General features: G+C 51.8%; 1 protein-coding gene across 2 annotated transcripts in view; it reads left to right on the top strand.

Annotated features, from left to right (window-relative positions):
* SLC35F3 (solute carrier family 35 member F3) overlaps nucleotides 1-18,117 on the top strand; it is a 190,537-nt gene that overhangs the window by 164,737 nt on the left and 7,683 nt on the right. For both annotated transcript variants that reach the window (XM_072857986.1, XM_072857987.1), the window contains one exon: nucleotides 13,184-13,403. In XM_072857986.1, coding sequence (XP_072714087.1) covers nucleotides 13,184-13,403 — 220 coding nt within the window. The remainder of the gene's footprint in view (nucleotides 1-13,183; nucleotides 13,404-18,117) is intronic.

Genomic DNA, 18,117 nt, shown 5'->3' on the forward strand with positions numbered 1-18,117 from the left:
GTCAATGAATATTTTGTTTCACTGCAAATTGAATGAAAATAAAAATTTACAACTCTTTGACCACCATTAGTAGAACATGTCCTCAGAGATCCAAACCACACGAGTTCCCACAGCTCTTCACTGGAGCTGTATCTATCTAACTTTCCATGAGCACAGTCCCTTGGAGTTTCAGCTGCTCTGGCTCCATTTCTGTGCTATCCCATCCTTCTTTAAAAACACAGTGTGTGTCAGTATTTTCAACTTTGCCTGTTTACTGTTCAAATAAGAAAGTGCTCATATGGGGAGCCAAAAATTACGTATTTCTCTCGGACAACAGGTAATTGATTTCCAAGCCATTCTCAGTTATTGTATGTCACTTGAGAGACCTAAATGTTCCAGTAACGGAGAGAGAAGCCGTTCAATTTGTGTTACATATCACTCTGTTTTTACCATTTATACTAAGGTCTTACACAAAATTAATGCAGCCGGCAACAGCAACGTATCATAGAACATGTTTTCTGAAGGACTAGCCTATTGGGAGGAAGGTCAAAACAAGTAAAGCTGCTTGGAAATATGATTCTCAGAAGTGTTGTACATTGTATTTTATAACACCACCCTTTTAGCACCAAACTCATCAGCTGTACTCCTTCACTTCACGTGATGTAAGACTGCCGAGTTTCTCAATCTCTCACAGGCTGCTTTTCGAAGATCACTACGCTCTGAAGGGTGCTGTTAAATCAGGCTCTGGGATGAGGGTAGATGCCATCACAGTGCCTCGAGACCTCCTCACTCCACTTCCATGGGTCATTCAGGACTCGCTCCCCTCCCTGCTGCGCTGCTGTGGGCGGGATTGGGATGACATTGCTGAAGGACAGAGAGTAAAGGAGTACGGGGCAGAGTGTGCTCTGGTTTTGTGTTAAATGGACATCAGCAGTGCAATTAAAAAGGCAAACAAACTTCACACAGAAAAGATTCACCTGTTCTTGATACAAGGTACTCTAAAAATGACCACAAATACAAGTATTTAGAAAAGATTATTTCCTTTCTATATCCTGGTTTACTTAATGCATCTAGAGGCAATTTGTGCGTCGTAAATGTCAGCTTCTCTCTTATGTCAGTGAGCTCTCAGCTTTCTTTTTTGTATAACTAACTTTCTTTTCATTGACTAGCTGCCAAGTTGATGGTGTCTCTTTTGGTATCTCCTGACTCACGTGCCTTCCTGTTCCCAGCTGTCCCAGTATCCTGTCATGGTGCTGAACAATTAGTACTTAGGTTATGAAGTTGATTTATTTCCCGCATTTTCTGTACTACAGCATGTTGCTGCTATAGAGTGAGGATTTACAGAGCCAGTAGTTTATGCCCACAGCCTAAGGCTGGCATCGTCAGCAAGAAGGGCCATGGGCTGGCTATGCCCAGCTGGAACCGTATCTCCATGCAGAGTCTTTCTGACAATCCACAGACGTAAAGGTCCGAAGTAAATGCGCGTGTGAGTGTATGTGCATATGTGTATTCTAGATACATGTTCCAACATACATATATACGTGTGTTTCAGTAATAGCTATCTCAGGATGCTTGCGCAGCCAGTGTTATCACTGAGACATTTCTCTCCTCCTTGTATTGCCTCTTGTCTTGTTCCTTCCCTCTCCCAAGACACAACAGCACTGTTCCCCCTCCTGTCAGCACTGTGCTTCTAAATCAGCAGAGCCAAAAACCCCCATTTCCAGAAGCCAAGACAGCAGCTATTAGAAAAGCATTTTATTCTTGCATGCTTTTTTGTCTGCCTCTACCAACCACTACAAAAATCCAATTCACAGGAGGCCAGCTGGCCAGCTTCTCCTGAAAGTTTCATTTTGACTATTCCAAAAAGTAGTAAGTGGTTCAGGTCACAGCTGAAGAGTACAAGCCGGATATAAATCACATCAGGCCAAGCTTAAGATATCCGCAAGCGATCGCTGCACAGTTTCAGACTCTGCAGGCCTTTCACACCCAGAACATCCACTGACGTCAATGGAAATTTTGGATGATGACAGAGAGCAGTGACGATGTTGACTCCAGCAGTGAAGGCCTTGAGAGCCTAATGTTTAGGTTTTCTCTGCCTTAGTTTGTATATGCTGTCCCTCACCACACGCCGAATGCCGCACAAATGCTTGCCTGCATTTACCTCAACACAGCCCTGGGAAATAACAGCGAGCCTGTACCCTCGCGCCCCACTGCCGAGCCGAGTGGGGACAGGCTGGCTGGGTGACTCGGCCACGCTCACACGGGGAATTTGTCATAGAGCATCACCATGGACCTCAAATCCAGGCTCCCAGCGCCCTTTCCGGTGCCTTCCCTGGGAGACTTTTCATCTTCTCAGTAACTGAAGTGTTGTAACATTGCTTGAGGTGCCTCTCCAAACTGCTGGGACCTGCAGGGAATTGCCTAAACTGCTTAGGTAACATTGAAAACTATGAGGGTTTGTGCTTCAGGGCTTTTTTCCCCCAAAATTTCGATTAACTCACCTTTTAAAGGCCAACATCAGCGAACACGGTCATGTGGTGGCCTGGGCCATGCAGGACACAAGCGAGGTGTGACTTTGGTTCCGGTGCATCTCCTGGGCCGCCCTGGACGCAGCCCCACTCCTCAGCGCGGCACCCAGCCACGCTGGGTGAGGACAGGGGCCCTGAAGCGGCTCCTCTGACAGCTGGGGTGCCCTTCCCAAAAGCTGGGGTGCAGCCCCCCGGCCGGCCCCAGGGCGCTGGGGAGGCTGGGGCCGTGCTGTCCCCGGCCCTGAGCAGGGCTGCTCCGCACTGCTCCCGGCCCAGGCGAGAGGCTTTCCCTCAGGCCGGCGGCGCTGCTGGCACCTGGCAGCAGCAGCGCAGAGCAGCTGCGGAGCTGAGCCCTGCGGGGTTTTTTAATTTCGGCTGCACGTGATAAAAGCAGGGAGCCAGAGCCTCCGGGGGAGCGGTCCGTCTGGAGAGCCAGCGGCCCTTCTACCTGACTGACTGTGGCCACCTCCCTGACTGTGGCCACTTCTACCTGACTGGTGCAGCAGATCCTCAGGAAGGTCTGAATTCATTAGCACTCAGCTGCTCCCAGCAGTCGCTGTCCTGTTTTTGAAGACGGCAGTCATCAGGTGCATGGTGTAAGCAGGAGCCATCCTGCTGGAGTCAGGCCCTAAGGGCACCTGCTCACCAGCCATTCCACTGGGCTGAAAATACTTGCAAGCAGCAGCAGTGCCCCGGCTGTGTCAGCGTGCTCCTTGAATCGGGCCTTCCCCGTTGTCATTGCTCCTTGATGAACTCAGGAGGAGGAAAAGGTGATGCAATGCAGTCTTTAACCAGCAATGGTCATCTTCAAAATGGATGGCCAGCCACAATCACAACACTAATTAGATTTAAAGAATCGATGTGATGTTTGCTTTGGGCAGGAAGGCGGTTTTAAGGGCAAAGTTAGAGAGCCCTGTTAGGAATTCCCCGTTTCATTGTTGGGCTTTTTTAAACTCTTGAGTAAATGCTGTCTGGCAACTTGCTGCTGCTCGTTTTGTCAGTTTGCCCCATAACTCCGTAAGGACCGTCGTTCGCTTTGATCCAGCTCGCTAACTGCTCTTCACGCTCTGCCGTGGCCTGCCTGCACGTGGCTTTATGTGGTGCTGTCAGGGCTGACGGTCCTTTCTCTTTACTCCATTTGGGCATGATGTCAGGTCCTGACATATCCTCCCTCCCTCGCACCCCGCCGTGCAAATGGGCCAGTTCCCTCTCGCTCATCCTCCAGCCCTGCCCCAAACACAGCAGGAACCTGCCCTCTGCGTGCACTATGGGCACACCAGTCATCCCCAGGCACCTGTGAAGCTTCATTCCCCTCGCTGCCCCTTCCAGCTTCAGCCACTGCTGCTGCAGAGGGGAAATGTCCAGTCTGAGTACCTCCTGGACACTGCTCTAGTGGGCTCTGACTAAGATTTAAGGCCGATCCTGTGTGCTACACCAGACCAAGTCAGGGGTTGCATCTCCTCACGGGCTCAGTAACCAGCTGCTCTGTGAAGCAGTCTTTGGGCGTAACTAAAAAGCTCATCGCTATGTCCAACTGTGATGTCTGCCTGGTCTGTGGGTTTTGGAGCTTGCGTATAGCAACAGTATTACATTTTATTTGTATAACGCCGATTATCTAGAAGAGTATAAAGCAATGCAGGCTCTGGGTACCTCTAAGGCGTAAAGGCAGAAAATGTTGGATAATGCACCGTGTGATAACTTCCGCCGTCTGATTGCTGAGTGCATGTTGTCACATCAAAAGCTGCTTCTTGCCAGCAATACTTGCTGCATTTTCCAAAATGGCACATCCCCTCAGGCCTGACGGACGACCCGCAGATGCCAGCCTGCCCCACGCAGCAAGCTGGAGGGGGACTTCGGAGGGACCATCTGGTCTCTGTGATAACACACCCCAGACTGAGCTCAGCTCACTCTGGTGCTCGTGGTCAGATGTGGCTCTCTGGGAAATCTGTTCCAATGTCTGTTCGCACTGCTACAGCTGGTGCTCTTCCTCTAAAGTATCGGCAGCGCAGTGGTGCTGCTGCACAACCTTATCTTCTCCTTAGTGCTTTCCCTCATGTCCTGTCAGGGGTGGCTGGCGGCCCCGCTCCCACAACAAACAACCTAGATGCAAAATTCTGCAGTATGTTCAGGTGCAAAAATTAAATGAAATATTCATCCGAATGTGATCCACTTCCTGCAGCCTTTGCTGCAGTCATGTATGTAAAAGCTGTAGAGTCCCGGCACTACTGCTCTTCACTGGAAATGGGTGGAGGCAAACTGAACAGGTTTAGTGCCACAGACGCAGCAAATGGTGGGACGGAGGGCCATCCCACAGGGGAAGCTGCAGACTTTGCCCTGTGCTTCTGCAGCCCAAGACTCCCACCCTGCTGTTTTGCTAAGGCAGTTTACAGTAGGTGAATTTTCCCTCTGGTTTGGTCTTGTTTTTTTAAACTTTTTTTTTAAATGTTAGTTTAAACAGTCTCTCATTAAGGCTTCTGAGTGTGTGCTAAGGCTTGTCTTGGAAATGTGTATTCAGGTGGTTTGTAAGATTTGTATTATTTGCTTCTTTTGGAGCCATTCTGGTGTATTATGTAAATCCATAGCTAAGCATTTCCTGGGACCATTTATTGTGCAAATGCCTAGTTTGGCACGTGTACAGTGCTGAGCAAAACCAATTGCTTCTGTCTCTCTAGTTCAGAGAAGAAAGATCAGCCTGGAGATTTTTTGTTTCATTTAAGAGAAGACAATTTTCTCATTTCATTGCCTATCAGAACGAGTTTTCTGCAAATGAGCTGGAAACTCCCAGAACAGGTAAAAGTTTAAAGGCAGAACATCAGCCTCAAATCATGTGTAGAAACAAGTAATGGCCAACATCAGACACAGACGTTTAAAAGTGGCAGCTGGATACTGGATTGACTTCTGTGGTGATTTCTTGCATTTAATAGCATGCTTACAGAAAAATATGCACGGGACAATGGGCATTAACAAGCCATTAGACTATTTTAGATAACGTCCGTTTCTGAGAAACTGCTTAACCCCTTGAACAGTTATTTTTCAGTTCATGTAATCAGGTAGGTTTGGTGACAAACCCCAGATCCACCTTTTGCTTTAAGCTTCAGTTCAGGCCTTTTTCTATGTACTAACTCTGCACGAATTCACCCCCAGAGCTGAGAAAAGCAGGCGTGGGGTACCTGACACCAGGAAATTCTCCATCCTTTCTTAGTTTCAAGGTTTGGCATTCCCTGGCCAGGTCATTGCTTCTCTCCCCCTGCAAGCTTGGGAAGGAGCTGTGGGTTGTGGTTTGCCTCCGTTCCCTCCCGCAGGAAGGAGGTCTGGCAAGGGGGTCTCGGGGGGCACAGGCAGTGGGAAGGGGGTGCGATTTGCAGGCTTGCCCCCACCCCAAGCCTCCAAACTCCCTCCCCAGGGTTGCTGCCAGCCACACCTGGAAGGTCAGAAGAGGCACAGAGCTCCTTGCAGGCACCATCTGCTGCAGCTCACAGGTCTCAGCAGGGGTGGGATGATCTGTTGGGGGTCATGGCAGGACCTGCCACCCCACAGTCCCTCTGAAGGAAGCCCCCAGTTGCTTGGAGCTGGAAGTGGGCAGCACTGCCCCATCTTCCACCTCTCTCCTCCATAGTCTGATGTCCCTGGGTCCTGTGTTACCTCAGACAGCCAAACCCTGAGACACGTCACACGAACCCTGCGTTTAAATGAAGCTGGAAGTAAATGTTTTGAATTATACATTGTGGTGGAGCAGCATGTTGTGCCACTGAACTGTGCTAGAGGAAGGGACCGTAAAAGCCATTTCCACCTGTGGGGGAAAGCCCCACCAACAGTGTTGCCCCTTCACAGGTGGTCCGATGCCAGCAACCGTGGGGCCATATCCAGCCCTAAACCTCCTGTGTGAGCAGCCCCCACACCTCACGGTAGCTGCCCTCTGCCACCTTCCCACAGCTGGGCTTGGGGCTAGAGCACAGCCCTGCAACCCACTCTGCTTTTCATCGGGGGACCCCCCGCCAGCATGGGCCCCAGGCACATGGCGGGACAGCACGGGAGGGGTGAAATCCTTACCGTGGCAGCCGTGAGCGGATGTGCTTGGCGTGGACCTTGGCTCATTGCTGGGCGGGGAGCAGCATGCTGGCACAGCACAGCACAGCACAGCACGGTCCATGAGTGACCTGCTGCTTGAATTTCCTGCCACGTAAGATTTGTAGACATGCTCTCAAATTGACCTGACCCTGAAGACAGGAGCAATCAATTAAAGAAACTTTTCCCTGTGAAATCAGCTGCAAAAATGGTGCTTTTATGAAAGCCTGGGCTTGCTACCTTGTCCTTTCTAAGGACAGGATGCTCCAAACTTGAGATTTTCTGACATTAGCCAAGCATTTCTTCAGCTCTTCTCAGGCACAGATCTGGTAACGGAAAAATGCCTGCTTGTGATGCATCACTCCCTAAACCGCTTAATGGTGCCCCATCACCAGCCATTACCGTGGGCAGTATTAGTTAAACAGCCACTTGAAACATGCCAGGAAAGAAAGGGTCACCCCTTGCCTCTGAGTCCAGAAACCAGTGCTGTCACCGGGCCTGATGTTACCTGCCGGGCTGCAGTCTCCCGTTAGGCAAGGTATAATGAGAGACTGAAAGGGCAGGCTCTGCAGCCCTAGTTCAGTCCCCAGCACAGACAGACCAGACTGGATAAGTACAGGGCATCTCTGAGGAGCAACATGGCTGCTCCCCTGGCCCTGTCCTCTGGCTAATGGCCACAGGCTGTGGCATGCCTCAGCAGGCAGTGCAGGCAGCGGGGCAGGCGAGGGGCACCGGCACACCCAGGGCAGGTCTTGGACCTCTGTCCTGCAGAAGCCAAGGAGGAGCTTGTGCCCTCCCAGCACTGGGAAGCAGCTTTCCTGAGCTGCTCCGGGTGCTTGGGAGGAAAGCTGGAGGCAGGGGTGTACAGATTTTGTTGTAGGAGCCTCGAACCAGCGGGGCAATAAAAGCCATCGCAGGAATGCCGGGCACCTCTCTGTAAAATGCTGAGGCTAGCAGATTTATTTGCAGCGTTTTATGATCTGGGACACGCCACAGGAGCCTCCATACAACTGTTCTGCTGGCATGTGAACCTGTGGTGACTCAGGAAGAAGGCGCTCGGGGGCTGTCTTGATAAGTGACAGGAGTTGGCTGTAAAATAAACATGCGGGAAAAACGAATCCCCAGCTCTCCAAAGGTGCAGCCTACAGGTAGCCATCAGCCTGCCTCTTTCAAGTACCCAGGGACTTTGCCTTTCCATGCCCCAGCTTGCACACCTGTAAAATGGGTTTCATGAGCTCACCCTTTGCTTGCACTGCTTTGAAAGCCGCTCACCTGAGCAGCTGATTTTGCCATGACTGCCCTTCAGGTCAGCACTGGCTCGAGAGGGAGGGAAGCGGAGCTGGATGATGAGCATGATGCTGTTTTCTGGGAGACACGTCATGTACATCCCTGGAGAGCATTTTTGAGGAATATTTTGGCTTAACTTGTGTCTTTTATCTGCACAGCAGTCTTCTACATACCTCCACTTGTGAGCGTAATGCATGAGGGATGCTGTGGCCCTTACAGAATGAATTAGGAAAAAATGTCCTAGGATTTTTTTTTCACTGGGAGAAATTAAACTTGGTTTTAGTTTCCTTCCCTCCTTTTAACAGCCAGGGCACCTCATCTGTCTTCTTTGCTTTTGCTTACTGCAACTGGCTTGCGAGTCCTCCCAGAAGACATGGCATGACATTTTAGTCCCTGTCTCTTTTTTCATACATTGAATGGAAAATGTACGACTGTTAACAGCGCATCTGCAGATTATTTATCCATGCAGGCCTAATCGGTGCAGGGATTAGCAAAACATGTTTTGCCTGCCAATCTCTAATCAAGAGGCCAGATTCACTGGCACAGTGGTGGCTTTGCTGTGCTCCAGGGAGGCGATGCTCACTCTGCTGAAAATCAGGAGCAATTTGGCCAAATTCTGTTTGCAGGTACAGACCTTGCAAGGTCAAAGTAAGAAGCACAGTCTACAAAGAAAAAATACCACCCACTAGGAGCAACAGCAGATCCAAACCTGCTTCAGAGGAGAAGGCTTAGTATGAACACTGTGACAATGAGAAAATTGTAACAAAAGTTAACAGTCTGGAAAGGAGAAACAACCAGCCTGTGCAAAGTTTTCCCTTAGGATGTGTATTCCTCCCAGATATTTTCTACTTTGCTACATCCTTCCCAAAAATGTAATGGCAGCTTCAATGGCTTATTAACCTTTCTGGCATAGGTTTGTTCTGCAGTAAGTGTCAAGAGACCCAACCCCCAGTCTGGGGGAACACACTGTGTGTGCTTTTTCTGGTTCTTGTCTACCTTTCCTCTTCATAGGTGGGGTTTTATTGCAAAATGGGAGCAAAAAGCATTCCTTCCAGTCTTGGCAGAGTTTTACATATTCATTTGCACGAGGTTCAAAGCAGTGGAGAAATATCTCGACTACCTAGCAATGGTTAAAGACAAAACAGGCAGTAGAAGGTGAACAGTGTTAAACATACGATTGTGAGCTCAGTGGGGAAAAAATGGAGCTTTACTGTCATATTTTATTTGCAATTTTTATTTGACTGCAACACCTGCTTTCAATATGATTAACTCTTACATGCAATTTTGGCACTAACTACTTCTGATTTACTTCACTGGGGATGCTTGGTTACAGTGACGGAGGTATTTTGCTAGTCTTGTTGTGCTTGGAGACATGCCTAATGGGGCAGAGCTAATTTGCCATTTGCTGGGTTAATGAAGATACACACTAAAAAGATTATGAGGAAAAACAAGAAATAGTACATGAAAGATTAAGAAACCAGCGAACAATTTAGAGTAAAAATACAAACAGTAAGATCTCTATGCCTTGGGCTTTTCTGTAGTATCTTTCATCCCAGCGCAGTTCCTGTAGTGCCGTAGCAGCTACGTGCCATTCCCGAGCAATATCACAGATTTCCATCAGGCCACCCTAAGTTGTAAGGACACCCTGGGACAAGCGGCAGGGAACCAGAATCCCCATCTGGGAGAGGAGACGGCTGGTACATCCAGCCCGGCTGGTGCTGGTCGGGACTTGCTAACCCCTTCTCAGGGGCTGTTACTGCAGGGGGCTTGTGCCACAGCAGCAGCAAGGTGGGCTGAGTCGTGCTGTGTGGTGCCCACTGCTTTATTTTATACCTAAAGCAGGTTTCCGCCTGTCCCCACCACCGTCTTCCCGTGCAGAGGATGCCCTGAAAGCCGGGCAGCTGCTTCTGCTCCCAGCTGGGCTTTATGCCAGCCATCCCGGTTGGCATCCTGAGAAAGCGGGAAGCAACCAGGCCAAGCGTGTGTCCCTCTTTCTCACCTGCACCATCCCCTTACACAGCAAAGATGCCTGCTGCAGCAGCCCCCTCAGCAACACCCCGTGGCGAGCACGTCCACGGTGTAACATCTCTCTGGAAACACTTCCCAAGGGCCACATGTAACCAGGCGGCAATTCTCTCAGTCCGCATGTAGTCCTCCTCCCAGCAGTGTAATCCTGCCTTTTATTTCAGTCATGAGCCTTCAGATTGTCTGTGAACATGGATATGGCACTTCTGAGTACGAGCAAGTGCTGCGGTGATTAAGCCAGTATGCTTCCCTTCCAGTATCCTTCCTTTGACGTTTCCATTCCAGTCTTACACAGGCCTTTGCTGCTGCCTTGGCGAATGCCTTGCATTTATTTTTTAAACCAACTGCTGTGATTACGATGGAGCTCTAGCTCATGACGGCAGAATCGAGGAAAATAAAGCAGGAAGCTAGTTTATCTCAAAAATACAGTATTATGCACTGCAATGCCAAAGCTCCTTGCTGTCTGCTGCCACCTTACCTGGAAACAGCCTGGCAGCTGTAGGAATTTACTCCTTGTGCTGGAGGATTACGGAGAGTCGAGGAGGGATTGTCTCAGCGGGGTGGCTCTGCAGGACGTTTGCAGGGCGGCTTCCCTGCCCAGAAGGAGCCATGTTCAGCGTGACCTGGGGATGCACAGGGCTAGGGCACGCCTGAGCTTTGCATCAGCGTTTCCCTATGGCCTCTCTGGCCATTGTCCACACCAAAAGTCCCACTGCTCCGTGGGCAAAGCAGGGTGAGCCCAGCACATGAAACTGTATCAGCAAGCGAGCAGCAAGGCAGCTTTGGGATTGAGGTGGTAGGTGAGACCGGCAGGTGCAGGATTTCTGGTAATGCGGGCAGGAATAGATTCGGTCAGTCTTTTATGACAGTTTCTCTTTTAACACAGCGGGGGGGGGATTTCTCCTGCTAGATGTGCTCTGGAGGTGCCCATTTCTGTGCTCCTCGCCCTGGGGTCCCTTCTAGAGCTGAAGGAGAGAAACAGAAGTAGCTTCTTCCTGAACTCAGTGCCTCCTGAGGTGGGCAGCAAAGGCAGCTCAGGGACGTGCACCTCGAGCAGCTCTGAATAGAGCCTGGGGTCCCAGCTCAAACATAAAGGGTTGCTTGTACATACCTAAAGGTCAGTGGGCAGAAGTTCCCCTCTACCACTCTGTGTTCCTGGGAGTCCGTGCTCTGCCAGCTTATTAGAGCCACACGCACGCACATTCATCTCACGGGGAACTACCAGAGCATCTTCAGGGCCTCCTCCAGCTGGATGTCTTGGAGGTACATGGGAAACATATACGCTATAAGTAAATAAAGTTGCTTGCTGTTAACCATGCCTTTATTTAAGATAGGGCAGGGTCTCTCACTCAATAGGTGTACGGCCCAGGAGATCTTTGAAAGCTTTGCATTGAATCTAAGGGATGCCGGCAGCAGTACACACTCTGTGTGAGCAGGGAGAGGGAGCCCGCGGAGGACTGTGATTGACAGGGCCCGGCTGCACACACCGTGGCAGCCCTGCTCAGCTCCACTTGCCAGAAAACCCACTCCAGTGTCACGGTGCCTGGGCACAGGGCTTGCCACCAGCAGTTGTCGGCATTTGTAGCGGTGCTGCACCTAGCAAATGCTGTATGCCCATACCAGCCACTTGCAAACACTGCGTACTGCCAGCTGCAGGCCAGTGGCATCGGGCTGCCCAGCACACAGGGCGAGGGTGAGCACCCGGGGCACAGGGGAGCACCTCTTTACAGGATCCCTGCTTGCTTTCTTTGCAAAGCACACCTCTGGCACCTCTGCCCACATTAGCAAACAGCAGGGATTTAGTCCCAGAGATGAACCCCACAAAGAGAAGAGTCTGCAGCTTCCAGGCATCTGGTAACCCTTCCTCTTCACCCTAGATGAGCGAGAGCTAACTATGCAGCAGGACCGGCTCACCGAAGCCTGGATAAACTGAGGCAGAAAGTGTATTTCATCCTGGAAATGAGATAGCTCGGCTGCTGGCCCCAGCAGTCAAAGCCAGAGGAGGCTGGTGGTCTCCCTGCTGGAGCAGAGCGCTTCCCCAGCAGGTCTTCTACCACCACTGCACGCTTGTCCCAGGAGGAGATACCCAACGCTGTCTCCCCACCGGCCCGGAGGCAGCTGGCTTGCTCCGGTGCGAGTAGAGGACTCCCTCCGTGTCCCACCCTGGGCAGGAAGACGTGCAAAAGTCTGTCCTGTAAAACCTCACCAGTTCCCCATCTGTCCCGTGGCTTTGGTAGACTTGGGGTCAGGCCTCACACGAGGGTCCACAGTGCTGAGTTGGGCTCCAAAGGACGCTGAATGCTCACAGACTGCCCTCCAGGTAGGGTGGGTTTTGTCTTTTTAAAAAGTAACATTTTCATTAGCAGATGAGATAGATGATTGTTAGAATATTCATAGGCAGGCTCTCCTGGCACAGTCAGGCATGCCTGGAGCACCACAGGACACAAGCTCTCTTTTTGCCAAAGAGTATCCATAAAACATCAGGATACTCATTGGGTACAATCTACCCTTGTGGGCAAAACTGAAATTACTGGACAGCAGGAGCAACTGTGTCCAAAATGTTCTGTCAAAATATTTAAAGTTGAAGGTTGGTTTTTCTGGAGTGATTTTGTCCCCTGACTGTTCTGGGATTACAGTGTAGCTTATATCACAGTCCTGTCTTGCTTCTCATAACTATTTATCTACGGTGACTCACTGACAGCTCTCTTCATCAAACACCTCCTGGTACAGCTTCACAAGCTGTGTTATGGCACCAAGGAAAAATCGGTTTCCCCAATAAGCAGTAGCAAACCTGGGGAGACAATTAATTGTGAGGGGGTTATTGTATGGTATATAGTCATCCTGGTGCACGAAACATACCACGTTTCCCCTAATGCTCCTCAGACTTCACTGGAGATGCCAAGTCCAAGGAAGCCATCTAACCCATCTGCTACCCCCACACAGAGCCCGCAGTCCAGCAGGGCATCCGATTTGGACAATGGCACTCGCTGTGCACGTCCGATAGCACCTTCCGCAGCCCCAGGTGTCCTCGGGGAGGAGCTCCCTTACAACCCATGCTGGATGGGGAAACCTCCGCCATGAAGAGCCAGCCTACAAGAAGCAATTCAGACTTGGGGAAACCAGCCAAAAGAGCTAAAAGGAAGCTTTATTGTATAGGCCAGTGAGAGGAGACTCCCCAGGGGGGAAATACAGCTCAGGGTCCTGATGCCAGGGCAAGGCTCTCCTTTGGGGCATCATGGCACTACATCGGGCGCTTCAGTGGCTTGTGTAATAATGCTGCCTTTCTCTCCTTGTTTTAGGGAGTGCTGCCGATTTTTTGGAGACAATGGCTTGACTCTGAAGGTGTTTTTTACCAAGGCAGCACCCTTTGGTGTTCTTTGGACACTCACAAACTACCTTTACTTACATGCAATAAAGAAAATAAACACTACGGATGTCTCCGTGTTGTTCTGCTGCAACAAAGCTTTTGTGTTCTTGCTTTCATGGATCGTTCTGAGGGACAGGTTCATGGGAGTGAGGGTAAGTGACGCCTTATCTCTGTCTCCCTTCTTCCCCCTCGCTCTTCTGCCTTTCCTTTTCCCCTTTCCTCCCGCCGGCCGAGTTGAGCAGCACCCCGCACAGACGGCCGAGCGGGTGCAGAAATCCTTGCGGAGCAGGAGCGCATCCTTCCCTGCAGCCTGCCCAGGCACCCGTGAGCTCCCAGAGCCCCCGTCTCCCCCAGCCTGGTGCCTTTGCTCATTTTCCTTCAGAAAAGAGGTAACTTGCTCCAGAGCATGGCACAAAGGATAGCTGCTATCTCCATGCTGCTGTGGACATGTGTCAGCCTTTGCCGGCCCCTTCCGAGTGACTATTCCCAGGCTGTGGCACCAGACCTAGTTGTTTCTAACTGCACATTCCTGCAAGCCGCGGCTGCACGCAATGCGTTTCTGGTCCCAGCCTGTGAATTTAATGGGGCCCTCACCTTTCTATATGCGACAGCAGGCTTGCAGGGTGGCACAGTTATCCTTTGCACCCATGTCAGTCAGCAGCAGCTGCGGCAAGGAGAGGAGAGCTGGGCTGCCTTCGCCTACCCGTGGCCAAAGCGTGCGTGCGTGTGTTGCTGGTGGAGGATCAGCATGACGCTGGCACACAGGGACTTGCCTCTGGCCGGCAGCTGTGGACACGGGGCCAGGCAGCACAGCAGGCAGCGGGGCAGCAGGCCTGCTCCCCTGGGGCTGCTCTCCCCGTGGCACCGCGAATGTTTGCTTACACCCTTAGTCCTACACCCCACGTGAACGCTTGCTCCGCAGCTGCAACGGAGCCGCGTGGAGGGGGGGTTATCAGAAAACCTCGCAGCTCCCTGCTGACCCTGCTGCCGTTTTGGCAGCCCTCAGCACGCAGTGTCCTCTGGCAGCAGAGCCGGGCAGGTGAGTAACCCACCGCCCCGGCACCAAGGGGGTCCTGCCAGGGCCAGGAGTAACTGCAAGGAAAAGGCGCCAGTGCGTCCCTCCTGCCTCACTGCACCAGCAGGCACTTATTAATATTAACAGCGATAACGGTAATAATACCTATTTTCTGCCCACCGTTTGAGGAGCTCTCTGCCCGCCCACCCAGGCAATGCTTTCAGTGCTCAGAAGAGGTTGTTAGCCCTGGCTGCGTGGAGCAGCCGAGAGTTAACTTTTCGGGAAGCGTTGCTCTCCAGCAGGAGAGCTTGGCAGGAGAGCTTGGCCAGCCTTGCGGTGGTGGCAGCCAAGAGGCTGCTCTGGGAATCGTTGCAAAATGTACCTGCCAAAAGCCCGGCCTGGCCAGCTGGTGTCTGTGCTTGCCCACCCACCTGCCCAGGTAGCCGTAACTTCAAAATAAATTAACTGGGATTTTTGAGTACAGAAACAAGGGTATTCTGCAGTGATCTTGGAGGCAGGGGAGTGTTGCTGCTATCCTAGCTGGCCATGCTGGCCATTTTCATAAAAGTAGAAAAAAGGAAGGCGTATTTTTGTGGTCTTCAGCCATCTTGAGGCGCAGTCAGCTGCAGCGCTGGTGGGACACCAGCAGAGGAGGTGTGTAGAGGGCTGACCACTGCTCTCCCATGCTTGCAGCTTGCTCCTTGGTCTGCACATGCCATCTCTCACCGCTGGATACAGCTGTGGTCTGGGGGGAAAGAAGCCGACTTGTGTGTAGGGATACCCACACGGGCACACACACGCTGGAGCGAAGATGCTTCTCGTGCTCTCCCGGGTGCATGGCCATGTGTGAAGAGCCGGAGTGGTCAGGGGCTCTCCAGCAGCTTCCCGGCCAGGCTAGGTCTTGTGCCGTGGCAGGTGACACGTGCTGGGGGACGAATCCTGCTCTGGATCCCTCCCTTCCCGAAGGGGCAGCAGGAGTGGAGGGAGCAGGGAAGCAGACCCGGGTGGTGGTCTCAGCCATGTGCAGCTGTCCTTCGTTTCTTACCAGCACTGCCTTGGGAAAGCAGCAATGAAGCAGAGACCCAGAGCTGGGGCCAGGGTGGTGGGGGCCATGAGATGCTCCTGCCACACACCCCAGCCCCTCACCGTGGCACCTGGCACTGGTGAGGGGCAGCGGGTGGGGGGAAGGGGGGCTTCCTGAGAAGCCACCTCCATGCCCAAGGAGGAACTTGGCCACCTCCCACCCTGGTGACAGGCCAGCAAGGGGCCTCAGCACAGGAGGAAGGGGCTCGCAGGAGGACTGAGCTATTTGCTCTTGGGCAGACGTGGTATCGTGACTGGTGACAAAATGTGAGTGAGGAGACACTTGTCCCTAGAGACTGGCAGGGCATGCCAGTCCAGCTTCGTTTGCCACCATGGGAGTGCTGGGGATGCTTCTGTCTGCAGAGGAACGTAGTGAGGAGTTTCCTGGCGAGATGCATTTTCTTTCCCCTTATCTTCCCTTTCTGTACAGCCCATGTGAAAAGCAGCAGCCATCGAGGGTGGCACTGTCCGGTGTGCTGGGGGATAGCCTCGGGATGAACCCCAAAACAAAATCTTCTTCCTGGGACTGGCAACCAGGAGGAGGGACAGCTGCTGGGGCTTCTCCGGGAGCAACCCAGGGACTGCGAGCCAGCCCACAGCCTAACCCCAAAGCTCGCAGTCCCTCAGGCCCACGCTGTGTCAGAGCTGCTGACCCTTTTAGAAGCACCTTTTGAGAGGGAATTTGGCAGATGAGGCTGCAGGGGCGATGGTGCCTTGCCCTGCGGCAAGCAGGAGCCCTCCCACGCTCCTGCTCCACCCCCCTGGCAGCGCAGCAGGATGGATAGAGCCACAGCAAAGCTCTGACCGCACATTTGGGTGTCCCTGTTCACACCCACTGGAGGAGAGGCCAGGTGAGAAAGGCAGCGGCTCAGTGGGGTTTAAGCACGTACAAGTATCCTACTTGGCCTTCTGAAGTGCAACTACTAGCTCTACAAGCACTTAAATCACAATTTGGCTGGAATTTAAATGTAAGAGCAAGCTACAAAATCCCATCCTTGCCACTCAGGCGCCTGTAAGTGCCTACATCTCCTGTAAGGACGTTACACTTCTCCCCCTTTCCCTTCACTGCGCCCAGAGCAACAGTCCAACTGGGCTGCGAGCTGTTGTATTGCTTTCAGAGAAGACACACCTGTAATGAAGCTGTGAGCGCCTGAAGCATGGCCTCTGCAAGCCCTGCAGTGCTGAGGCATTTGCAAGTAACGGCAGGCCGGTAGCCGTGGTGTGGTGGGGTGCAAGCAGCCTGTCACCGCCACTAACGACGTGCTTGATAGACAGGCTGAAAGGCTTCCAGAGAGAGCGTATGTCGACAGGCGAGGCCAAGACTCATCTGACACTCGTGACATGCTTGGTAGAAGAGGCAAGGACTTCCGCCCCAGCAAAACTGTTCGTAGACTGCATTTATTTGCTTTGATCTTTGACTTCAGCGTTTCCCTCTGTGCTACAGTAAATAAAACAGCTCAGGATTCAAGAGAGCCATTGCTTGCAAGTGCCTCCTGCGTACGTAACGTATAGACAAGCACACCTGCCAGTGGGACTTGGAAATAAATGAACTATCAAATCCCAAATAGTAGTCTTCCTTGCAACTGGGCAGAGACCCAGCCTCCAGGGAGGTGCTCTGGAGTCAGCCAACCCCTGACATTGAAAGCAAACCTGGATGCTTTTTATTCTGCAGTTCATTAAAACAGCCCTGCAAGTTTCCACTGCCGCCCGCAGGCGCTCAGGCAGGCTCCCTTCGCCAATGCACATGGAGGTACCAGCCCTTTGCCCCAGCCTGACTTGTGGCTGTGGTTTCCCCCCGGCTCTCCAGTGAAGCCTGGATGAGCCCCACGCATCTCAGGTGGGAGACGGCCATGCCTGGAGCAGATGCTAGAGGAAACGCTGCATCTTCCACTCTTTGTCACCTGGTCTGTAGCACAGGTGATGTTGAAGGGCTGGAGTTGCCATCTTTCAGATAAGTCCGAGCCATGCATCTTGCAGCTCTACAAAGAGCCATACTGAGTCAGAGCAAAGGTGCGTCTGCCCCAGCAGCCTGGCTCCAGCAGCTGCCTGTAGTGGACACCTAGAAAAATCTGTCTAAAAAAGAAAAGCCTATAATGATATTTCCTCATGAGACTTTCCAGCCTCCAGCAATCTGAGGCTCAAGGACTTCCTGAGATGGAAGCGATGTTCCTATAGTTAATAGTTCTCGATGGATTTTTTTTTTTTCCATGAGTTTATCCTTGTAAAGTTTTCACATCCACAGTGTGCAACAGCAGAGCTTTCCTTGGCTGAATTATATGTTGGGTGAAGGAAAAAAAATCTCTTTTTGTGTGTTCTGCACCTGCCCCATGCTAGTCCCATTCGATGACCTTTTTTCTTGTGCCTCTGAAGCCACACAGAGTGTCTGAATTTTTATTTGACAAGCACCAGCACGCTGACATGAGAGAACTGCTGAGGGCTGCTGAGCTCCTTCAGTCCTGCCTATCTGAAACAGCCCCATGTTGCTGTGGAACCATGCATTGGGTTTTTTTCTCTCCTTGCCTTAAAAAGAAGCCTGTCCAGGACTGTAGGGCCCAGTTACACCACCGCCAAGCTTCGCTTTAGAAATGATGCCCCACAGCTGTGCATGGAGAGATCGGATGCCAACAGGGCTGCAAGCCAAGATGCCATATCTGAACCTCCCCAAATTTGCAGCATGTACACCCAGTCTTTGCAGCTTGCACCGGGCTCCGCTCTGATCAGGTCATAAATCAGCATCTTCAGAACCCGCTGCCCCTCGGCTGGGCCCC

Source organism: Ciconia boyciana, chromosome 3, assembly GCF_034638445.1.
Source record: "Ciconia boyciana chromosome 3, ASM3463844v1, whole genome shotgun sequence".
Lineage (NCBI taxonomy): Eukaryota > Metazoa > Chordata > Aves > Ciconiiformes > Ciconiidae > Ciconia > Ciconia boyciana.